Source organism: Gobio gobio (genome assembly GCF_949357685.1).
Source record: "Gobio gobio genome assembly, chromosome: 8".
Classification (NCBI taxonomy): domain Eukaryota; kingdom Metazoa; phylum Chordata; class Actinopteri; order Cypriniformes; family Gobionidae; genus Gobio; species Gobio gobio.
Genome location: NC_137114.1, coordinates 39932537 through 39959196, shown reverse-complemented (window position 1 = coordinate 39959196; position 26660 = coordinate 39932537). Strand labels below are relative to the sequence as shown.

Here is a 26660-nt window from a genome sequence, read left to right as displayed (position 1 = left end):
GTCTCATGCCATTTGCACAAAGGGAACATTTTTTTTTTATTTGAGCAAACGTCCCTTGGGGTCAGAAAAGACCCTAGAAGAATGTTTGTAAGCAAGCAGTTCTCACCTCCCATTAACTACCATAATAATTTTTCCCTACAATGGTAGTTAATGGGAGGCGAGACCTGCTTGGTTACAAAAAATTTTTTAAACATCTTTGTGTTCAGCAGAACATAGAAATGTGGAATTCATAGGTTTGAAATGTGAGGGTGAGTAAATTAATTTAAATTTTTGGGTGAACTATCCCTTTATATAATGATAATTCAGTATTTTGTCATTGTTATTTTAGTTTGGTTAATGGATGTTAAACATTAATGAAAGAAAATCTGTGGCTGTTCAAAAACAATAAAATGTTTCGCTAAATCAGAACATGCTTCTTTTTGCTTATGTCCACAAATGTGTTCTTGTTTGTGATGTACACGTGATTAAAACGTTTCATGGACGTTCAGGTCTGACTGGACCGGTTTTGAACCTTTTTAGAACCTGTGAAAATGTGTAAACCAAGACATAATTGATTGCAGGCTTATATATGCACACTTAAATTATGCAACAACACATTTAAACATCCAGAAGACGACGCATTTAGACGTCCAGGGACGCGCAGAAAAGACGTGGTATTCACAGCCAGATGACGTCGAAGACGTCCGTTCAACTTTCATTTTGGAACAATTTTTCAACCATGACGGGACGTGTCGGAGGGACGTCTTTTCAACGGTCATTAAACGTCATAATGTTTGCTGGGATGTAAACACACCATAAAATGGGGGTCATGATTCTAGCATGCTAATTGGTCGTGAAAAAAAAGGGGGCGTTCATTGTCTTCGGTCATAAATGACCGACCATAGGAAATTAATGGGAAATCGGCAAAAACACAAAAATTCTCTGAATATTTGTGTGTACAATCTACAAATCGGCCACAATGCTGAAAAGAAGTACACAGCAGTAAAGGGGTGACACTCTAAAACATCAGGACTGTGATATTGACACATCCACTCACACACACACGCACACTTATACACACATACACACCTATGAAAAACGGAACCTATGAACCACATTTTGAATTTCTAAAAATCACAGCTTCATCAGAATGATATGAAACTTGGTGACTTTTCTAGCATTAGGTATGTAAACACACAAAAAATTAGGGCATGATTCGAGCATGCTAATTTGTCGTAAAAAAAATACTCCCACTTGTGCTCTAGAAAAAATCTATATTTCTAACAATAACATAAAATAATCTAAAACTTTATGATAAATAGTCTTTGAGATTTTTAAAATATATATTCAAATCCATCAAAAAATAAAATCATTAAATGTGTTCAAAAGAGAACTAGGGAATTCTCAAGCCTCTTCATAAAGACCTCTAGTGATTACACGGTTGCATGATTTCTTAAATAATTCCAAAAGAGGGCGCTAATCTGCTTTAAAAAAATATATTTTGAAAGTCTAGTCTCTTTTTTAACCTGAAATACTGCAATAATTAAAAAAAAAAATAATTTTCAATGGCAAAAATAGATCATAATTATTGCATAAATATTAAAAAATACCATAAAATCATCTCAAAATACAAAATTAAAAAGAAAAAATATTATTGAAGAAAAATAAACTGCATTGGTTTTACTGAGGTGGAGGAAGTTTAATTTTTAGGTGTCCGGTCACTTATGACCGGGAAGACAACCAATGCAACCCCTAAACGAAGAGCACCAGAGGGTTAAAATCAATTGGATCCAAATGTTGTTTTGGATCCCATTGACTTTCAAATAAGGACAAAAACATTGAATATGCAAAGAAAGTCTGAAGATAACCATGTAGTCCTGTGCACTGATGCAATGAGTACCCACACTTGTCCATTCCAAGAATGATGAAGCATCATTTTCTTTATTTTTGTCATCATGTCTCGAAGAAGACAGCCATTGTGTGATTTTCATGGACAAGTGTATGTGGTGCCAGAGCTGAAACTTTGACCATCTCAGTGAAGCGGATAGAAACCAAGTAGTAGGCTGGACATAAATCTACCGTTCTTCATTATATGATCAAAAATTCCCACTGGCTTAAGAACACGATTGTCATAATATTTTATTGACATTCTCTGAAGTGGCTGAGCAGTCAGACAAGGTCACAGTGCTGAGCAGTGAGTCTAAATGTAGATGGCTATGGTACGGCTATACAATAGAGTATTACAGAAGAATTTACAGACTAGTTTAATATATAGCCTATATGTGTGCGTATATGTATATACACTTACTGGCCAATTTATAGGTAAACCAGTTCACCCGCTCGTTAAAGCAAATATCTAACCAGCCAATAACATGGCAGCAACTGAATGCATTTAGTTTATTCAGTTCAGCCATCTGCTGAAGTTCAGTCTAAGCATCAGAGCGGGAAAGAAAGGTGATTTAAGTTACTTTGAATGTGGCATGGTTGTTGGTGCCAGACTGGCTGGTCTGAGTATTTCAGAAACTGCTAATCTGCTGGGATTTGCGTGCACAACGATCTCTAGGGTTTACAAAGGATGGTCCAAAAAAGAGAAAATATCCAGTGTGCAGCAGTTCTGTGGGCGATGTCAGAGATCAGAGGAGAATGGCCAGACTGGTTCGAGCTGATGGAAAGGCAACAGTAACTCAAATAACCGTCACAACCGAGATCTGCAGAAGGGCATCTCTGAACACACAACACATTGACCCTTGAAGCAGATGAGCTAAGAACAGGAAACTGAGGCTACAATTCACAAGCTCACAAATTGGACAATAGAAGATTGACTGGTCTCGATTTCTGCTGCGACATTCAGATGGTAGGGTCAGAATTTGAAAGCATGGATCCATCCTGCACCAATGGTTCAAGCTAATGGTGTATGGGGTGCCGTTTGTAAAGCGACTCACGCTGAAAATAACAGCAACATTGACACATTTAGCTTCAAACAATGTTTAAACTGGTATGAATTTTTGGGGGTCACTTTTTTAGCACATTTACAACAATATTTATCAACTTAGAGATATTTTAAATAGTTAAATCTAAATGTTAAATCTAAATGTTAAATCTAAATGCTAAATCTGTTGAATCTAAATCTAAATGCTAAATCTAAATGTTAAATCTAAACGTTAAATCTAAATGTTACATCTAAATCTAAATGTAAAATCTAAATGTTAAATCTAAATACAAAATCTAAATCTAAATTTAACTAATATGCAAATTCAGAATGCAGATAACCGGTTTTAAAATTTAGATTTAACATTTAGATTTTAGATTTAGATTTAGATTTAACATTTAGATTTAGATTTAACATTTAGATTTAGATTTAACATTTAGATTTAGATTTAACATTTAGATTTAGATTTAACATTTAGATTTAGATTTAACATTTAGATTTAGATTTAACATTTAGATTTAGATTTAACATTTAGATTTAGATTTAACATTTAGATTTAGATTTAACATTTAGATTTAGATTTAACATTTAGATTTAGCATTTAGATTTAGATTTAACATTTAGATTTAGATTTAGATTTAGATTTAACATTTAGATTTAGATTTAACATTTAGATTTAACAATTAACATTTAGATTTAACATTTAGATTTAACTATTTAAAATGTTGACAAATATTGTTGTAAATGTGCTAAAAAAGTGACCTCCAAAAATTCATACCAGTTTTTTAAACATTGTTTGAAGCTAAATGTGTCAAAATGTTGCTGTTATTTTCAGCGTGAGCCGCTTTACAAACGGCGCCCCATAATGGTGTGGGGGAGATTTTCTTGGCACACTTTTGGCCCCTTGTTTAAAAGCCACAACCTACCTGAGTACTGTTGTATTGTCAAATCATCTCCGACTGGTTTCTTGAACATGAAAATTAGTTACTCAAATGACCTCAGTCACAAGATCTCAATCCAGTGAAGATCCTATGGGATGTGGTGGAATGGGAGATTCGCATCATGGATGTGCAGCCAGCAAATCGGCATCAACTGTGTGATGCTGTCATGTCAATATGGACCAAAATCTCCATTCCATTTTGACTTTATTTTTGGTAAATAAATGATGACCCAGTGTAATTGGTTGTTGTTAATCTGAAATTGTATTTACCTCATTTAAAGACCTGCTACCGACCAGATTATTTTTATAGCCTGATACCGTAAAACCATAAAATTCTAAAGGGTGTCCTTTCTTTTTCACATGACTTTATATAGCAGAAATTGAGACCACACATGCATACATACACATACTGTAATGGAACTTCTCCGAGACACAAAGGCTGAGGATCCAAATGCCAGCTTTATGAAAGGGTAATCCACAATCGTAGTCAAAAACAGGCAAAAGGTCATACACAGGCAAGAAATCCAAGAGACATGAAACCTTGGCGAACGTTTAGAATTGCAGTGTTACACTAAACAAAACTTTGCAGTGAATGACAAGGTGAACATGGTTTATATAGGCAGAGGAAATGAGGTAAATGAGAAACAGGTGTGAACAATGAGTAATGATGAGTCCGAGCAAAGGATTATGGGTAATGTAGTCCTTGATGGAGTGACAGTCTGGGGTGGAGTGCCCTCTGGTGGTAATCAAGGGTGCTCTCACTGGTGAATCGTGATGAATCGTATTCATATTATGTGCATAAGTAATAAAATGATGAAAATGAATTCCCCTTCATTTTCATGCTGGATAATCAGTGGCAGAGCATGGCTTTAATGTTTTACTTTAATGTTATCAAAGTCAGCATCTCCTTATTAAACCATCAAACAAGTCAAACATTAGAACACAATTTGATTGTCTTTCACCACATCTCTCTTATCTCTCGGCATACTACAGTTCACACACTCTCATTCGCTTCATTTTGTCCATCTTTATGGAGAGGCTTCAGTATGTGGGGTTCTAGTGGAGCTGGAGCACAGGATCAATGACCACAGCTGTCAGTTTCCAGCAGCAGCAGGGGAGATTCCATTAATGTGTTACTAATTGCTGTTAAGCGACCTGATGTGTGGGGCGAACACAGAGGCTGTCGATACTCCTGCTCTTGGAATATAGGGACAACTTGATGTAGGCAGACACCCTGTCCCACCACAGGGCACATCGCCCTCATTTGCCATTTGATAGTTTACAGCTGCTTGTGTACCTAGTTTATTTTGTCTTTTGTTCTGTCTGTCTAGATTATACTTTCTTTTATATCCACCTTTAGTAAAACTCTTATTCTTACGGTACTTAATATTTCCAAGCTGTGGATGATTCTTTACCTACAGGTGACTTTTCCTACTTTAAAACAAAGATCTCAGGTGACCTATAGGTCAGCAGGTATCAGCCTGTCTGGAAATTGCCATCACACATACACACGCCATCTCGACAAAGATTACTCCTGACTTCAGCACAGCCAGTCATAACCTTGAAGGTCATTCTGGCCACCATTACTGATATATAAATACTCGCAGCCAAGAAAGAGTGTTCGAAAGAAAAGAAAATGGGATTTGTTATCTAGCACAAGGGCTCTTAATGAGCTGCTCTGCTGCCCACTCTCATGGCCTCCAATGAAAACAGATGGATCTGGTGTCCTCCGGCGACCCCGTCTCTGTGGCTGTGGGTTGTCCGAGGGTTACATCAATGCAGTTAGTGCCCACTCTTTCTCTTTGGCAAGCAGCAACACCCTAGTCTAGATGCTAAAGGGCTGTATGCATGAATGTCCCTAAATGACTTTCCCATTCAGTCCCATTTTTTTTAAAATCAGGAATCCAAGCTTTGAATGCTTATTATTTAAATTAAAATTAATATATGTAGTGTCTTCATATAACTCACCCTGCACAGTTTTAGATTTGCACAGGCCATTTGAGGTTTTCTTCAGAAACTGCAAATGCCAATAATAAATTCTGCAATACTTAGGTCACTTTTTCAAAGTCACAGTTCTCCGAACTAACTTTCAGCTTGGCACAGTAGTTAATTTCACATTCAAAATGCACTAAAACTATTAACACATTTCTCAAATCAAGTCATTCTTCCATAACACTGGCAAAGGTTTTCACCCAACAAACACACTCTGTCACTCATAAAACAGTGACCTAAAAAAACTCTAACAACAGGCAGCATTATACAATGTTTGTAAAGTTTCTTTATAAAACAAGTTTTCTGTATAATTCACTGCAGTATTTGTTACATAGTCGATGTTTACATTACAGTACAAAGTTTTCTCCTTTCGTATAGATGGTAATGAATGTGAAAGCTACATCTAATTCTTGTGATAGTATTACTTTTTTTTTTATTTAGAATATATTTCAATATGGTATTACTGTAGAAATGTAGCAAATTGCTGTCTTATTCAATTTTGTATTGAATAATACAAAACTAATAATACATAACTTGCGCTACATCCGACATCATCGCCGCGCCAGTTACGCTTAAGTTGAATACGGAAGGCGGTCTGGCGTAAGCTAGATATTTTACTTTATAACGTGTTAAATACGTACATTTGTGGATATCTTTTATAATGGATGGATACAATTTTTCAGGCTTCAAATTTTGGGCTGCCATTCAGTGCCATTATAATGCTTGGAAGAGCCAAGACATTTAGAGAAGATAGTCATATATACCTAGGATGGCTTGAGGGTGAGTAAATCATGGGGTAATATTCATTTTTGGGTGAACTATCCCTTTAAGTTGAACAAATTTGAGTAATTGGCCTGTAGGTATAGAGTTTAGGTGGTGTTTGTGTCTAAGTGACAAATGTTTCCATGTAATTTGAAAGATTTCGTCATTGAATGCATTTTGAGCCAAAACAACGATAAATGGTCCACAATGTGCTCACTGTGTTAAAGTGAAACTAAGTACTGAGAAATGTGTCCTAGCGATTGTATAAATAAATAAAGAACACTGGTTTGCAGCACAAATACATCAAGTTATTTACCCGTAGCTAATCAATAAGAAGTCTTAAAAAAAATTGCTTATTTCCATATTGCAAAATAATGTGGGTACATTATGTAATATACACTAAGATGAACACATATTGGACAACTAGGTCAACATTCATAGGCATAATATTAGAATATAATAGTTTCAGCCTGTGCGTTCTCAGGTTTACAAACACAAATATAAACTGATTTATAGGCCTATTCTGCAGCTTGCATGCAGTATTACAAAGCAGATTTTGCTCTCATTCTTTCTGACTTGCTGAAGTGGAGGGAAATGACAAGTTACTGTGGAGGTGAGCATAGCATAGTGAGGCTGTAATACTTAATGGCTTGTCAGATTTATTAGCTTGCCAGCTATTGTAATATCCTGCTGTCTCTCCTCATGAGCTGCAATGGCCTGTCAAGTGCCTTTCTCCAGAGCCACAGAACTGCACTGTGAGCTTCCTGTCGCAAAGTTGGAGGTTTCCATTCTGTATTGTATCACTGTGCTTATGAATGTTTTAATAAAAAGTGCCGTTAGATTTAAACTATTTAAACATGTAGTGCCATGTATATCATAATAGGATGTTTTTTTGGACGTTTACCATATTGTTATCGTGAATATATCATCGTATATGTATGTCAACCAGATAACCTTAGTATTACCATCACTGTACTGTTTTGTTAGGGAAGGCTGAATGATTTAGTGGTGTATTAACATGTAGCCGACTGTATAGCGGTTCTCCCAGCGTCCCTAATGACTGTTTGTTCTCTAACCTGACAGCTTTGCAAATAAGGCATTAAGCTGCTGCGCCACCGTTTCATTTACATCCTCCTGAAAAATCGATCTGCTGGGCTAATGTTGCCCGGCTAATTAAAGGGATGGAGCTCATAAACGGCCTCTGGATATGAGTAATAAAAATCAACTTTCAATACTGAACCTGAGTTACAGTCCCCATGACAGTTTTCCTCAGATGTCCTTTGAATTTATTGCAGTTAATTGTGTTATGTCCCTGTACTGATCAATTTCTCCTCAATTACAAAGACTGTATTGATTTTTTTCCTTCCCTGTGCTGTTTTAATGTCACATTTGAAAGCTGAATAAAGTATATTTTAAAATATATAGCTATATGATTAAAATAGTCAAATTAAAATTTTGGGGTGAACTATCCCTTTAGCAAAAATAAAGCAAAACACACAACACAAAGATCTCTGAGTTTTTGAAGAGCTTGAGTTTGGGTGAGTAACTACTCCTGTGTTATTTGTCTTTGCAGTTTGACATGCAGCGGATAACACTGGAGGAGCTGAAACACATCCTTTTCCATGCCTTCCGGGACCACCTGACGATGAAGGACATCGAGAACATCATCATCAATGAGGAAGAGAGCTTGAACGAGAACTCGGGGAACTGTCAAACAGAGTTTGAGGGAGGTGAGTGTAAACATGGCTGCCTTGCGCGTGTGAATGCGTTTTAAGTCCGATTCTCACTGCACCGTCAGGCGCCGACCAACGTGGACATTTACTAGATTACAGTACGTCACGTCTCAGACGTTCCACGACCCAACAAATGCAGATTGAACATGTTCAGTTGGTGAAAACAAGCGCCGACCAACACCAACAGATGCTAGGTAACACTGATCTGACATAACCTGATGAGCATGTTTGTTGCCGTTGGTCGGCATCTGTCAGTGCAGTGGGAACTGACCGTTCGCAAAGACCCGCCCCCTTTAGTTACTGTTGCTATGCCCGACAAGCCACACTCTCACACCACACACACGTTCTCACGCAGTGGAAAAACTCATTGCAGAGCTAAGAGAATACTGACAACGCAGGACAGAGTAGGTTACTTTTAATATGAAACAGTCTCAATCCTAAAATTGTCATTTTTTAAAGAAATGTAAACTATAAATACCATTTTGTGGCTCTTTAATGTGTGGTGACAGGTCGCTGTAGCGCCTCAGTTGAACCGATCATCTCTTCCTTCTAGTTAATTTATCGTATCAAATAAACATGAATGAACATCAGAAGAAATGTTGTTTTAACTGCGTAAAGACGTCAGTACACACGGTTTTTCAAGTTCATGTCCTCCGACGTTAATCTACGAACTCTCTTGACTGCTTTGTCGGACAAAAATGGCGGATTCGGCAGATGGTGGGTTGTGATTGGTCTGATCGCCTGTCAATCAAACTCTCGACGAAGGGTGAATTGACCTTTAGGCGGTGTGTCCACCAAAGCTATTTTTCACGCGGCTGGCTGGCGTATTCAATTGTTTTCAATGGGAGCACCGCATTTTTAGAACTGTGAGTTTAGATACTGGAGTGAGTATTTCACGCTCAAGCGCTGAGCATTCAGCGTTTTTTTTCTGGTTGCCAAAAGTTGAAGAATGTTCAACTTTGAGTAAAACGCAGCGCTCATCACTGTCACTTTTCACCCAGCCATCCAATCACAGTGGAGGAGGGGCGGGACAAATACAACACAGACCAACCGCCACATTTTGCTTGTACAATGCCAACTGATGAAAACAAGCAGCATAATAACGGAACAAAATAATTGAAAACAATAGCCAGAGCAAAAACTTTACATTGTATCGGCATTTTTATATAGACTCAATACAGTAACAAACTATCTGTGAAATTAGATACTAGTAACACTTACTTTTCAGCTGGCTAAAAATGCTTTGGTGGACATGCAGCCTTAGAGTGGGCCATGTTGTGATGATGTCACTGTACGGAAAGCTGACCTCATTAATATTAATTAGGCCTAAATAATCTCCTTGACTGTCACACTACATCAATTCTAAAATATTCAAACCTTAAACGGATCGTAATTGATCCGTGATCTGTATGGACCAGGTCCCATGTGCTTCACGGATTAAGTTTCACACAATTTGGTACTCACACTCTTTTATCTGTGCACACAGCCGCACACACAGAGAGGTGAGGAAGAAATTGGATGTATCAGTATATTGGATCCATGCATTTGGTCTTAAAGTGACAGTATAGCCTCTGATTTTGAGGTCCAAAAAAGTGCATCTATCTATCATTAAAGTAATCCACACGAATCCAGGGGGTTAATAAAGGCCTTCTGAAGCAAAGCGATGGGTTTTTGTAAGAAAAATATCCATATTTAAAACTTTATAAACTAAAATAACTAGCTTCCGGCAGACGGAGTACACAAGTCGACTTACGCCAAAAGAGGAACCCCTGATGCGATGTAGGATGTAGGAGTAGCAAATACAAATAGGGCTGGGCAACAAACTCAAGCTCCTCTTCTCTTATATCCAAATCATCTGACATTTCTCTCTAAAAATTCTCGTTTTAGACTTCAATTTTGTGACCTGGTGTTTTGTTTTTCATGGGGTAATTTTCATTTTTGGGTGAACTATCCCTTTAATGTTAATCAAACAACAAAAAACAGCTTAAACAAAGATTAATCTATAAATAATTTATACTGTGAACACTATGGTGTTATTTTACATTTAGGCCTAATTATTACACGTCTGTACTAGAATATACTACAGTTAAACCTTACTTTATTTGTAACTTTGTTATATTGTAGTTATTGTATTTATCTATGCTTGTAATTAGTGTATTTGCTCTTATTTTTTTACTGACTTTAATAATGTTTGAACGTTAGTTAAAAGGAGATTTTGCTAATGTGCTTAAGTGTTTTAAGTAATAAATGGTAAGCAAAAATTGCTGATCCAAAAAATGATCTCATCAAAAACTGTAATATGATACGAACTGTTGGTTTTGTGATCCATTGAACCACTAATATAAAGATAATTTCAAATAAATTTGAGTATTAAATAGGGTTTTCCGCAATATTCATGATTTTAGTCAATATTTTTAATAATTGAGTAAACGACAGATGTTTGCGCAAAATAACTAGTGTATGTAGAGAAGGAAAAAAAAGACATAAAAGGAAGTACAATAAATAGAAAAGCCCATAATACACAACCAATTTGCTTCAGTCTGTTTGTTCCATTAAACTAATATGGGCTGATGTTAATGTTGTTGTTTCATGCATAATAATTCTGCACCTGATGAATAACACAATGTTCCTCATGGTAATACACAGGGTTAACGCTCTTTTCCAGTATGTGATATGCACAGCCAATTGACATGAGGTGCAATTTTTAGAAGCGTATTTGTTGGTTATTAAAATCAGAGGAGTGAACTGAAAATGCTAGTTTGGTTTTTGAGTAGGCAGCTCATTTCCAGATTCATGAGTGGGTGTCGTCACTGCATCTACAGGGTCACAAGAGCTCACTGTCGCATATGCTACACTACATTATGAGATCTCCCGAAACAAACTATAATCATCTTATGAAACTTGTGAAAATTAGTTTTGGAATTATGACGCAAACATACTATATTAAGCCTATTTAACACTTTGAGCGCCTCAGACTAATTAAAATGATTTTTGTCCTACTTAAAAAGATTTGAAACCTAGTGAATGAAGTGAGTACTTTCAACATGGTGGCCACCATGTTAAGATCATGACCAGCTCTATCTTGTATGGAGCCCTGATGTGATAACAAAAGATATTGTGGCCACGAATTAAGAATTCATTCACACAACTTGTTAATTTGTGGGAATTCACTCATCTTTTTGTTAAATTGTGGCAACAACTTGTTAATTTGCTCCCTCGTTTTAGGTCAATTGTGCAACATTGTACTAAATAATTCCCTCTTTTTAATTTAATTAAATCATAGTAACAATTAAGGGATCATGTTAGTACAACAGTCAGTGTCATGATTTACCCAAAATGAGGAATTAATAAGTTTTGGGAACAAAAATTTTAATATTGGCCATGATATGTTGCTTAGTTACATGCATCCTGCCACCATAAACAGCCCTGTCAATCATCTTGTCACAGTTAAAACCCTCCACATTCAATTTACTTTAATTTCTTACCGTATCGGAGACATTGTAGTAGCATGTTGATTGTATTTCATGCTGAGACTCTCCATGTGTTTGCAATTTGAATATGATGATCCGTTTAAAAGTTAATGGCCTAATATATTACAAAAGTTCTCAATGCTGTTGCAGATGAAATATAATGTGGATAACATTGAATAATTATCTTTTTGTCAAGTTAAATACTGATTATTAATCACTCAAACCCTCTCTACTTAACTGTCGGACTCGCACGTCCGCCATGTTTGTAGTTTTTTTGACACTTTTTATTCATGTTTGTAGTTCTACGATTTGGGACGCACTAATTCAAATTTTGAATACTTTTTAGGACGGAATTTAGACGCAGTATAAGTTTTAAAAGTTAACAAACATAACTTCATGCATCCACACCAGTAGGTGTCAGTATAAAATGCAAAATCACTTTTCTTAGAAGTAGGTATCAGCTATTTGGACTTTTTGGAATTGTATTAAGCTTTGTGTTTTTGAGGTTTGTTTTGGTATCTTGTATGTGTGTATGTCAAGCTGATGGCTGAATTCTGAATAGAATTAACATCCTTCTCTTACTGTTTCTGCCATATAATTCATCTTTATATATCTTTGTAGTATCAGTTTTTAATTATTTTAAATAGTACAAATGAGTATAAATTTTGCAACAGTTAACATTAGAAAGAATTGAATGCCACATTGTGTTTCATTCAGAAAGTGGGATAGTTATCTCTATAAATGGAAGGTCAAGTTGAGCACATTGCATTGTGCGATTTAAAGGGATAGTTCACCACAAAATAAGATATTTTGAAGAATGTGGATGGGCTCCATTGACTTCCATAGCATTTCTGTCCCCATACTATGGACGTCAATGGGGACCGGCAACTGTTTGGTTACCCATTCTCCTCAAATTATCTTCTTTTGTGTTCAGCGGAACAAAGAAACTCATACAGGTTTGGAACAACTTGAGGGTGAGTAAATGATGACAGAATTTCCATTTTTGGGTGAACTATCCCTTTAAGTATATTTTTTTTGTTTTTATTGCTGAATAAAATACTTTCTTCTCCTGTGTCATTTCACTTTTGGAGTGAAAGGGTCTTTACATTTAGAACTTTTGTATTAGCACAGCACATTTCCATTAAAAAGTTAATAAGTAACACAATCAGTTACCTTTTTAGGGAGAGTAACACAATATTGTAATACATTACATTTAAAAGTAACTTGGCGTATGGACCACCACGCTAGCACAGTGTTACCATTGCAGGGGGGGTCAAGCACATCCCTTATGCCAATGCCGCAAGTCTCTGTCCTACCAGCAGTAACAGATGTCCACAGCGCTAAAGCAACATTCATGCACACCTTCTGTTGTGCCCTCTGAGTCTTTATGAATCATTCATGGAGGCACCTGAGCCGAGCTTAGGTGTTGTCAACAGACCACACGCTGAGACTATGTTAATGTATCCAGAGACACAAGTGTCTTTCTTTAACACAAAAAATATATATGATATGTATTAGAACTAGCTAAACAACTGACGAACAGGAACTGTTACTTTTAAAAAGAGTTACGGAAATAATATACTTTAAAAGAATATACCAAGTATGAATGGTAATTGCAAATAAATGAAAATGTATTATAGATCAAATGTATATTAAAGGGGTCATCGGATGCAAAATTCACTTTTATATGGTGTTTGCATATAAGTGTCTTTGCAGTGTGTGGACACAACCACCCTACAATGATAAAAATCCATTCACTCCTTTTCTTAACCCTCAAAAAGCTTAAACAGTAAACACTCTCAATAAACAAGCCGTTTTAATTTTCTGAGCAATATTGCTCATGACCCGCCCACGACCGCTGACGGACTGTCCCATATTAGCATATTTCCACCCTATGTTTCCTTGCCACTGTTGCCTCTGGCTTGGCGTGCTCAGTTGGGGACACTACATTTTTCAACTAAACATCGAAATAAATCTAATTAATAAACTAAATTAACCATTTAAACTAAATTACTGATCGAATTATTGATCTAAAGCCCACACTGTCACTGTATGATAATTGAAATGAACTGATGACATCAGCGTTTTTTCCAGAATGGCTATACAGCTGAATAAAATTATGCTCCATTATTTTCCTGTTTTACTCTGTAAAGCTGCTTTGAAACAATCTACATTGTTAAAAGCGCTATATAAATAAAGTTGACTTGACTTCACTTGACTCAGCCAGTTGTACACTGTCCGCCAAGGCAGCACTTCACGTGTCTACATGCCCCACGGAAGAGAGGGGTGAGGTGAGCAGTGGCTCATTATCATTTAAAGAGACATGCACCTAAACGGGTCACTGTGAACAGAGCTGTTTTTGAGGAGGTAAAAGGGCTGTTGTTTTACATAAACATACAGGAATTTTAACCAAGGTATGTTACAGACTTTACACTTACAGAATCATACCAACTTGTGGAAAATGGGCATCCAATGACCCCTTTAAATGCAGTTATGGCTGAGCTTTAGAGTGCTTTTTTGACCCACTTAAGTAGGACTTAAGTACATCTTAGTAATTTCATAATTACTTCTATTGTTTTTATTAATTGCAAATAAAGTTTACTTCTGAATGTACTGATACGAATTCATGGTAAACTAAAATATACTTTAATGTAATCCCTTTTGAAATGTTTGTAATTTGTTTAAATATACAATGCCTGGCCAAAAAAGTTGCTTCCAAAAGTTTGGATTTAAACAGGCAAATGCTTAAGAGTCAATGATTGGATCATTATTGCGCTGATTATTATGTTTCTCGCATGTTACATGTTTGGCAACAGTTCTTCTAACCCTAATTGACTCGTGTAGCTTTTCATTTCTTAAACAACCATGTAGGAAGACACATCATGGCCATATTCCTGGATGACAGTAGCTGTTTCCATCACTATGTTTTTATGTGCATTTTGAAGTATCGCATCAGAAACGAGTGATGGAAATGCCAAATTTTCGGGGGAAAAATCCCATAATTTGCAAAAAAGTTTTATGCTTGCTTGAGGTGCGTAAAGTAGCATTTGTGGGTTTTTTTGCAACTTTGAAAAGCTTTGCTTCACGTTTGGATGGAAACCCAGCTAATGTCAAGATGCATCAGGCTCAAATTGTGAATTTTCACACATGAATTGGCACCTCTGATTCCAGACCTAAATTCACGAAAGTCTTTGGGATGTGCTGGAGGAGACTTTATGGAGGGCTCGACTCTTGCATTGTCAATACAAGATCTTGACCAAAAATTGATGCACCTCTTGATGGAAATAACATCACAACATTTATTACTATCAAGAGGTGCATTCATTTTTGGTCAAGATCTTGTATTGACAATGCAAGAGTCCAGCACTCTGTAAAGTCTCCTCCAGCACATCCCAAAGACTTTCAATGAATTGAATTATTCATGGTTTTTAATGCTGTTCCCAACTATTCTTTCCAAATTTGAGCCTGATGAATCTTGACATTGTCATCCTGGAATATGGCCACGGTGTGTCTTCCTACATGGTTGTTTAAGAAATGAAAAGCTACACACTCCATCAATTAGGGTTGGCAGAACTGTACCAAACATATAACATGCTAGAAAGATAATAATCATTGCAATAATTATCCAATCATAGACTCTTAAGCACTTGCCAATTTAAATCCAATTAAATTTTTTTGGCCAGGCAGTGTAGGCCTATTTGTAATTAGATTTGTAATAAGGAAGTGCAATTTAAAATATATTAACCGTGAGGTGAACGTGGTTTTACCAAGTAGAACATGTTCCTGTATCTACATACTTGTTGATCCTAGAACAACATTCTAATCAACCAATCAAATTTGAGGTATAGGTTTACAGTTAATGTGAAGTTTAGGCTTACAACAAGGGTAACATTCAACACAATTGAGCGCACTTTTTTCACAAGGGGGTTGCAGTGCTGTCGAGATTTTTTGAAGTTCAAAACATGCTGAATACGCTGCGAGACATTTTATCTTGACTTTTATCTGCTGCCATTTAGAAAGGCAAGAGTGGGGCTAAATGGAAAGTTCTCTTTAGCAAAACACACTCAGGCAGAAGAGCACCTACGTTTGCTCATTATCGTGCCTCAGCTCTGCCGTAACCAGGCCAGGGATTGGCTGCAGGGGGCAGGACTTGCTGACTAGCGCTCTGTGCCGGAAGGAGGACTGGAGCGGAAAATGATATCACGGGGTGAGGCTGGCACACAATCTGTCTCGCTGTGTGTTCCAGAAGCACCTAATAACTGGCTCTATTCTCAGCCCAAACCCCACTGTCACCCCACGCTTGCGAGCCGAGCAGCCACATGTGCTCAGGTGAAGCTCAAGCCCCAGCGAAACGTCTCCAGCTCGCAGCTGCTCAGGAAACGCTGCTTTATTTAGACGGGTCAGATTGGCAGATGAAAGGCGGTCGGCTCGAATGCAAATCGACACCTACGCATTCAGACACAAGTAGAAAATGCATTCAGATTAGCAGATATGCTAATCGCTAGCTGTTTCTGTTGTTTTCCTGAGGATCCCAAGACTAAATCGTTTGTTTTTGTGTCCTTGCAGTTCACCCCAAAAAGAAGAATCGACAGACGTGCGTGCGCAAGAGCCTGATATGCGCTTTCGCCATGGCCTTCATCATCAGCGTCATGCTCATCGCGGCCAATCAGATGCTGCGCAACGGCATGGAGTAGCGACACCACTGTGAGCGGGGCCGAGCCTGCATGTGCATGTCTGTCGATGAAGTCGTTGAAACTAACAAATAGACACTCGAGAAACAAAACCAAACACCTCACTACTGAAAGGAGGAGCTTTTTATTCTTTTTTTATTTGTATTCTCCTGTTACTTTTCCACGCGGACCAAGTGACACAGGAAGTGCACGGCGAGCCAAGCCCAGCATGTTACACGGGGCCTCATCTCTCAGGCAGGGACTTTAAAGGGCTGACTTTCTGCTTTTCGTGCCACCTCTGTTCCCTAATGCAATAACACGCAGGAGTTCATAAGCACCTCTCCTGCATCGCTGACTCCTCCGTGGCTCCAGATATTTCAGCCGGGATTCGCTGATGAGCTTCTGCTGGGTTTCGGGCCTGCTGTCGATGTAGGAAGGCAAAAGTAATTGGCAACTCATTACACCTTTGTGGAGGGAGAGTTACAGCATCCACTCCGGAGACTATTTATGTCTGCTCTTGCCAGAGTTCTTTTCTGGCTTAGGGGATGGTGGGAGGCTGAGGAAGGAGCGCTCGTTGTAGTCCATAATTAAATTCATAGTCGTCAGCTCCAAAAAATCCATGAGCCTGACTCATAGTTTTGATCATTTCGAATATGTTCTGCTATTTGATTGTGCGATCTTACCATGTCTAATGCTTTTTCTGAAGTGGTTTGTAATGAGCACGCCAACGCAACATATTGAAGCGCCACAGAAAGTTGCACAGATTTCCACAGAATTTCCGTCATTCAGAAGTTCTACACATTCCCCACCATTTCCATGTTTGTTCCAACAGTTGTTTTGTACACACTGGTAGAGCATGACACTAGAAATAGGTTTGATCCCTTGGGAATGCACATAATTGTGCATTGTGGGTTGCTTTGGATAAAAGAGTCTACCAAATGCAAGAGTATTTTACTTTGTTTTCTAAAAAAAATCTAAACATTATTAGCAAAATGGCATACAATATGGAGAAACGTTATTTGCGAAACTGCAAAAAATATTAAGATTTATATAGTTTAAAGAATATACACTGCCCGGCCAAAAAAAGTCGCTGTTTGGATTTAAATAGGCAAATGCTTAAGAGTCAATAGCTGCGTCCGAAATCGAATACTTCTCTATTATATTGTATGCGAAAAACAGTACGCCAACAGAGTAGTATGTCCGAATTCATAGTATTCGAAAAACAGTAGGCGAAAAGTCCCCGGATGACCTACTACTTCCGGCGAGATTCTGAAGTGTGCATACGATGGACACTTTACTATCCCATGAGGCCACGGGAGACGATTTATGAATGGAGGTGAAGCAACTGACGCTGGTAGGTCACATGATCATGACAACATGGTGGTTGTAGTACGTCCGGATTACATTCATACTACATTCATTCATACTATACAGAACATACTTTTTTAACGTTCGCAAAGTTCGTTCAAATTCAAATGTAGTACCTACTCACATAGTACGCAATTGTGGACGCAGCCAATGATTGGATCATTATTGCAGTGATTATTATGTTTCTAGCATGTTATATGTTTGGCAACAGTTCTTCCAACCTTAATTTATGGAGTTTGTAGCTTTTCATTTCTTAAACAACCATGTAGGAAGACACATCATGCCCATATTCCATTGACAATATTGACAATGTCAAGATTCATCAGGCTCAAATTGTGAAAGAATGAAGCATGAAGAATCATGATCTTGACCAAAAATGTATGCACCTCTGAATGGAAATAAATGTTGTGATGCTATTTCCATCAAGAGGTGCATACATTTTTGGTCAGGATCTTGTATTGACAGTGCAAGAGTCCAGCACTCTGTTAAGTCTCCTCCAGCACATCCCAAAGACTTTCAATTAATTTAATTATTCATGATTCTTCACATATTCTTTCACAACCTGAGCCTGATGAATCTTGACATTGTCATCCTGGAATATGGGCATGATGTGTCTTCCTACATGGTTGTTTAAAAATGAAAAGCTACATATTCCTTTCTCACGACCAATTCATATACGTATGTTATGAGGTGGCTTATTCGTACAAATTCGGACGACCTCACGCGGTTTAGGTTTAGGGGCGGGGTTAGGGGTAGGTAATTGGGCAACTCGTAAAAAACTTACTATTTTGCACAAATCGTATGAATTTGTACGAGTGAAGTTGTACGAATTCCTACGAATTAGCCACATCATAAAATACATACGAATTTCTGTGAGATTGGGTTGCACAATCCATTAATTAGGGTTAGAAGAACTGTTGCCAAACATTTAACATGCTAGAAACATAATAATCACTATAATAATGATCCAATCATAAACTCTTAACCATTTGCCAATTTAAATCCAAACAGCGACTTTTTTTTTGTCAGAGCAGTGTATATTATATAAACAATTGTTACACATTCTTACACAACTATGATCTTTTACACCTTGCACTTTTCCTTCGTTTCAGTTTTTATTTTATTTATTTATTTATTTATTTTCTTTTGTTTTAATGGAAAACTACGGAGCCCCACACATGACATGCAGGGGGGAAAAAATGTGTATTGTGGTTACGAATTTAACAATTCATTCCTATGACTTAATAATATATGTCAGCATGTTTTACTAATTCGTTCCATCCAACAAAATGTTACCATGATTTGTTCCCTCGTTTTACTAAATTGGGGGCATGTTTTAATAATTCAGTTCCTTTTTAGTTAAATCAAAATAAGGGTATGAATTAGTTAAGCATGGCCACAATTTACTAAAATCACACTGTAAAAAATAAATCCCTAAAATTTCAGAAAAAATACTGGCAGCTCATTACCTGGACATTATCCAGTAATGTTACGGACATTTCCGTTAACCCTAAAACAATGAAGTTCAAAATTCAAAATACAGGTAAAATACCTGCAAAAATTAAATATGGAAAATTCAGTCAAATTAATACAGTACATTGTATCCTATTTTTATGGATTTTTTTTTTTTCATGGAGTGCGGGGAACAAATTAAGTTGTGGGAATTAATTCTTAATTCATGGCCAGGATTTTAATATACAAGTAAAAAAAAATGTTAATCAAGGCCACGATTATCTAAAATAAGAGAACAAATTCTTCATTCGTGGCCCCGATATTTATAGAAGACAACAAAAATACTGCTAAAATGGGTTAAAAGAAGTTTACTTGAGAGGCTAATTTAGAAAAAGAAAAAAAAATTCTACAGTTATTGCAATTATATATACGTTATCCAATTTATCTTGTATTAAGTAAATTTATCTTGTATTATTAAAATGTATTATTATGTATTAAGAGTATTTATTTTACCAAAATTTACAAACATGATGAAAGAAAGCAACTTTAGCTCATTTGATTATGCTTTCAGCTGCCAATAAGACTGTAGTCTACTCTCAGGTCTGTTTTAACACATTTTACCATATTTAAATCCATTCCGAATTTTTTTCTGCCAAAATTAGGTCCGAAAATGTCGGCAGGTTCTCAACCTAATGTTGGGGTTTGCAGTACTTCAAGGCGCTTAATGCGGCTTAATGGTACTTGATGGCCAGTTATTGCTGTTTCAAAGGTTATACTTGTTGAGACGCACATTTTCAGCATTTCTAAAAGGTTTAGGATGGCTCTCAGATTGATCTAGTGGATAAGCTTAGGTTGTTTCACTAGAGGCATCAGAAAAATCTTTCATTAACTTTCTTTTTATTTGGCAAGTGTGCTTTTTTGACCTTTCACTTTACCATGAGCTAAGTTATGTCTATGTACATGTTCATATTGCATCTCAGTCTCTTGTGTCTGCATTAAAGCCACGGTAGCATTGCATCGTTGATGTTTCGAGAGATGTGTACAGCCACAGAAATGTAATGAAGATGCTCCAAGTCTTCAAAAACGGGATTGTAAAAAGAAAAAGAACGACAATGGGAGACGATTGTATCTTTCGCATAGGTGTGATGGCTAAAACTCTGTGCCTGATGCAGTTCTTTGTGTTTCATGAATGTCAACCTCCTCTGGACACCTGTAGAAAACACACTGGTATATGTTCTCCACCATGTTTCCTGAGGTCTGCTTCTGCTTTATAATGCATGTGAATGAGCAGAACTATGTAAATAGAGCTTTACATGTGTGTTTTCTGTTTTGTGCATGATGGTTTAAAACGGTACATTCTGCACAGATCTTGTCAGCCCTAATGAGGGGCCGGCTGAAAACAATACATGTCTGCCAGCTCTCCGCTCGGACTAAAGCCATAATTGTCTGCACAGGTGTTCTGAAGAGAATAAAGCTGCATACACTGAAATTATAAGGGTATTATGTTAGTCCAACCCTTTTTTCCTCACTCAAATGTTGGTCCATGTGCAGTTGAAGCAAGTGGACATTTCATTTTGGTACAATGGCGACACCTGGTGGTTAATGTTTGAACTGATGAATTCATTGTGTTTGTCCTCATATTGTCCTTGTGTGATCCAGAATGTAACATTAGCTTGTAGCATTCAACTGAAGTTCTGGATGGGTTGATAAAATAATATATACTATGTGTTTGCATATTTCGATTATTTTGATCTCCACAATTATGTGGTGAATGTAAAAATAAGTTGGCGGACCGGGTTAGGGTTTTAGAAATGTAGGAATGTTGTACCAAAACAATGTTAACAATAATCATTATTTTATTTCGGTTAAAGACAATATTGTGAAATGGCCTTTTTTTTAATAAATTAGGACAACAATGTTGTAAAGAAAATATCCCAAGCAATTCGACTGAACATATACATGAATTATGTGTTTAAAGTGGGTTTTATTTTAGGGTTTGGAAAACAAGGGTGATAATGTGGTACATTCAATTTGATAAAATAAAAAAAATTAATAAATGTATATAACCATATTCACTTAATGATAGATCTGTACACTTTGCATGCAGAATATTTAGCTATGTAGTTTGAGACTAGCTTGTTGCAAGCTGCCCATAGATGATTTTAATATACATAATCAAATATGTACAGGACAAATGCATAGAGTTTATGCAATAAAAAGCATTTTTGTAATATTTGTGGCATCTTCACTGATTCACTACGTTTCCTAAAAAAAAAGGTATTGCACCGTTAACACGCTATTGATCAGGCTGTATTAACTGCACTGTGTATCATCATAAAAACAAATGGTCCGCTTTATTATGAGTGCATGATTTGAATACACGGACATAAGCATTGTAGCAAAATCAATATTGTTCCAGGTTAGTTAATACTAACTTACATTTTAAACCCAACATTGCCAATTACTTTACAATTGTCTAATTTTGAAATCGCCCCCTACTTTAGTTCACTAATACAGTTCACTTGAAGGAGTGAATGAAAAAGAGTGAGTGAATTCGGACAGCCACTGTGTGTACATCGGCTGCACACTCTTTATTGCGGTGCAATGTGGAATACAATGAGTGCACTCAATAACGTCCACTATGGTTTCGGACAGCACTACAAATGGCTGTCCCCTCAAATAGTGCCCTATTTAAGGGTATAGGGGACGATTTCGGATTCAGCCTTAGTGTTTTGAAAGAATTCGGTGAGTGAATGATTCAGTGACTCATTCATAAAGACAGTCAATTGTCGCCATCTGTTGCATAACGATGTAACCTGTCCTGCTGAAACAGTCAATGCAAATCCCCACCACTAGCCCTAGGGCACCCCTGCCTACCACTAAATGCTGGAACAAGTGGAGGAAAGGTGCGGTCAAACAGTGAAAAGTCCAAGTGCAGGTGAGGCGGTCGCACACCGGACGAGAAAAATTTAAAAACTGTCTTTAAAATTCGGACACATTGTTTTCTGTGAGTGTACGCACACTGACTGCACCAATCAGGACACTGTTCAAAATCCTACCTCCACTAACATAGTTTTTTATTAAATTACGTCTTATTTCGCCCAAATCATCATAAATGTATACTGACTTGACTCCACCCTGCGCTGCAAGATACATTTCAACCCTTTATGCACACCGTGGCAACAGAATCGCCATTGGCTAGTAAATTGTTTAGTTTACTCGCCAGACTGATATAAAAATGTATATAGGCTATATATACACTCACCTAAAGGATTATTAGGAACACCATACTTATACTGTGTTTGACCCCCTTTCGCCTTCAGAACTGCCTTAATTCTACGTGGCATTGATTCAACAAGGTGCTGAAAGCATTCTTTAGAAATGTTGGCCCATATTGATAGGATAGCATCTTGCAGTTGATGGAGATTTGTGGGATGCACATCCAGGGCACGAAGCTCCCGTTCCACGACATCCCAAAGATGCTCTATTGGGTTGAGATCTGGTGACTGTGGGGGCCATTTTAGTACAGTGAACTCATTGTCATGTTCAAGAAACCAATTTGAAACGATTCGAGCTTTGTGACATGGAGCATTATCCTGCTGGAAGTAGCCATCAGAGGATGGGTGGTCATAAAGGGATGGACATGGTCAGAAACGATGCTCAGGTAGGCCGTGGCATTTAAACGATGCCCAATTGGCACTAAGGGGCCTAAAGTGTGCCAAGAAAACATCCCCCACACCATTACACCACCACCACCAGCCTGCACAGTGGTAACAAGGCATGATGGATCCATGTTCTCGTTCTGTTTACGCCAAATTCTGACTCTACCATCTGAATGTCTCAACAGAAATCGAGACTCATCAGACCAGGCAACATTTTTCCAGTCTTCAACTGTCCAATTTTGTTGAGCTTGTGCAAATTGTAGCCTCTTTTTCCTATTTATAGTGGGGATGAGTGGTACCCGGTTGGGTCTTCTGCTGTTGTAGCCCATCCGCCTCAAGGTTGTGCGTGTTGTGGCTTCACAAATGCTTTGCTGCATACCTCGGTTGTAACGAGTGGTTATTTCAGTCAAAGTTGCTCTTCTATCAGCTTGAATCAGTCGGCCCATTCTCCTCTGACCTCTAGCATCAACAAGGCATTTTCGCCCACAGGACTGCCGCATACTGGATGTTTTTCCCTTTTCACACCATTCTTTATAAACCCTAGAAATGGTTGTGCATGAAAATCCCAGTAACTGAGCAGATTGTGAAATACTCAGACCGGCCCGTCTGGCACCAACAACCATGCCACGCTCAAAATTGCTTAAATCACCTTTCTTTCCCATTCTGACATTCAGTTTGGACTTCAGGAGATCGTCTTGACCAGGACCACACCCCTAAATGCATTGAAGCAACTGCCATGTGATTGGTTGATTAGATAATTGCATTAATGAGAAATTGAACAGGTGTTCCTAGTAATCCTTTAGGTGAGTGTATATAGTATATGATTCCACCATACAGCTTATCTTTGTAAAATGGCACAGTTTTTTAAATATCTGAACGTACACTCTTAACATCAGTTAATCAAGCATTATATTATGATTTTATGACAATCAAGCACTATTTAATGATAGAACTTTAGTAACTAAAACTTGGTAACCAGGTATGGAAGCATATTTGTCATTTTAACTGAACTTAGGACTGTTGGTGGAGCTTAAGATATTGTTGGTTATTCAGTGTTTCTGTAAAAAAAAAATAGATAATAGTAATAATTATTAAAAGATAATAATATTACTACTAATTGTACTACTGATAACAATATACAACGCACTAAAGACTGGTGAGCTGCTGGGTTCATAAATATTAATCACGTTGTCAGCGTTCACTCGAACTGATTTGCTGAAATCAAAACAGGGACGTAATAAATGAAGTGTCTGACCACTTCTGAAAGAAACGGCATGTCTTTTGCTTGTTCTAAAAAGCTGAATAATTCCGAATGAACTATTCTCAGCCTCAGACGTCATGGACCATTGGCTGAACATCTGATACATATGGCACACTTTTCTGGTAACACTTCAGGAGTTTTGAAGTCGTCATCTGATTGGTTGAAATCTACAGGATATCTGCGAGACGCCTGTGTTGCATTCTTTAAAGGTCCGCCTAGAAACAAAATGCTGTGTCGCCAAACTCCCTCATGGAAGAAGAAAGCCATCGTGTTTACAACTGTGACAACGAGCGCTTACCATGGTCAACTAAACGGTGGATTTTTTAAAAAAAAGGGTGTGAATTTCTCTGCTCCATTTTTGTAGTAAACTTGCACAACTTTCTTGAATGAATGATGTAGATGCACACCGGTCTGTTATTGCAGGGACATTTTCACACCCCTAAACATGACGCGGAACAAAACAAACTGTGATTAGTTGCGTTACATGTCAGTCAAACGTCCTCTTGGGCGGTCCATGGCCAATGAAAACTGCAAAAAAGTCCAGACATTCTGCCGTCAGTCTGAAGGTGGTTACACGAGACTAGTTATTTTTACAGGAAAATACATTAGACAAGAATATTGTTTAAATGTAGCACGTCAATTCTGTGCGATATGTAAGACTCCTCTCTCTCTCTGTGTGTGTGTGGGAGCTATTATGAGAGAAAAAAATACGGACGACGCACTTTCAATCTCTTCCATTGTAGAAATTGAAACCGCCAATGTCCCAATATGGCGCTGACATCTTGCGCAGATTAGGGACCTGAGTGTGCGCAGTAGTGAGCTTGAAGTGGAGCCGCGGTATCAAGGCTCCGTCCACACTCCCATAGAATTGGTTTGTACAGTTTACTGCAAAACAACTCATTATGTCGGTGTGAAATAAACAGGTATGGTAATGTAGAAAGAAAAAAAATCTCCAATCTCCTCCTGAAAATCCCCCAAAAAGTCTGTTGGTGCCTACTCCTTCACTCAGAGAAGCTGTCAATCTCAACTGTCAATCATGACGTCACACCCCTGTTTTTAATAGCATCAAATAACTAACTAAAACTAAACTTGAACTTACATCAGCGTGATAAACGCTACCTAAAATTATAGAAACTATCTTTGGAAAAAAAAATTGGGGGAGTTTAATCTGATTGTTTAGTAGTTTGTCTTGCATCCCATTCGATTATTGGGACCAACCACCTGGGGGCGATTGAAACGTTTTTGGCTTCACTTTTCAGGACTTGTACGGCACACTTGGGAGAAACGGCGAGGTGTGCCTTCTCACTAGAGTTTCACGAATTCACACTTACAACTAAGTCAGTTAGAAAGAATGGTATGCGTATTTGGCGTGCTGTCCGAGGAGAGGGTTCCAAGCTCGGTATTTGGCCTCGAACCCAGAGTACTCCCCCCGTATCTCTGGTTAGGAAAGTAACCAGGTGAGTGTGAGGAAGACGGGTTGGTGGAGGGATGCTGAAAACCTGTCAAGGAACATTGGTGAGTTGACTGGGTATTTATACAGTCCTCCGCTTGTTCTGATTGGGTAGACATGTTGATTACTGATTGCTGACAGCTGGTTGGAATGACATAATGATTGGATAGATCATTTGAACGTGCTCCTCCCGAACTTTGTTAATGAATCATAATTTAAGGTACGTCAAATACAGGTACACTGTGCGTCCATTGAGCTGAACTGGCAAGTAAAATCTAAGAATTTATTAGCCATGTGGCTAGGGATATTATTTAGTCGCCCAGCGTGAAGTCACATATGCAAGTGATTTACTATCATTGTAGTGGGTTGCATTTAGTTTTACATTCAGTTTTACAGTTTGAATAAAGTCTAAACATAATAATAATACAATTCAGGTCTACAGGCCTATACTGTTGTGCTTCCGCCTACTGGAGGTACCAGGTCATAATACACTTTAGCGTTATTTCAATAGTGTGGAGTATCGTTGAGAAGTACCTTGAATTATATGCCGCGAATCTCATAATCTTTAAAGACAAAATACGGAAATCAGTGATACTGTGAGTTGTCGTCAGGTGCGCAACTGCCTTTGGAACGCGATCGTCCAATCAAATTTGATCACAGAACTAACTTTCACTGAGATACAGCTCACAGAGACAAATGGTAAGTGATGATTTTTTGTTTTGCCAAACTATGAAGCCATAGCGCACTTATTCACAAACATAAGCCATATCTCTGAGCTCTGAGGGTGAATCACTAAGTTAATGAGCCAGTAATGAATGATGATCAACCGTTATGAACTACGGAGGCGTATCATCTTTTTATAATTATTTACTCTTGTGCTATGAACTCCAAAGTCATTATGTGTATTTGAGAGCTGTGAAGCGCTACAATTACTCATTGCTTCACAGCTTACCATAAAATGAAACAAGCCTCTACAACAAAGAAAATCCATA

General features: G+C 37.7%; 1 protein-coding gene across 1 annotated transcript in view; it reads left to right on the top strand.

Annotated features, from left to right (window-relative positions):
- The window catches only part of caln1 (calneuron 1), an 85007-nt gene extending 67501 nt beyond the window's left edge, over positions 1 to 17506 (top strand). The window contains exons 5-6 of the mRNA XM_079823419.1: positions 8176 to 8332; positions 16372 to 17506. Of these exons, the coding sequence (XP_079679545.1) occupies positions 8176 to 8332; positions 16372 to 16499 (285 nt within the window). The 3' untranslated portion in view covers positions 16500 to 17506. The remainder of the gene's footprint in view (positions 1 to 8175; positions 8333 to 16371) is intronic.
- Positions 17507 to 26660: the final 9154 nt, after the last annotated feature.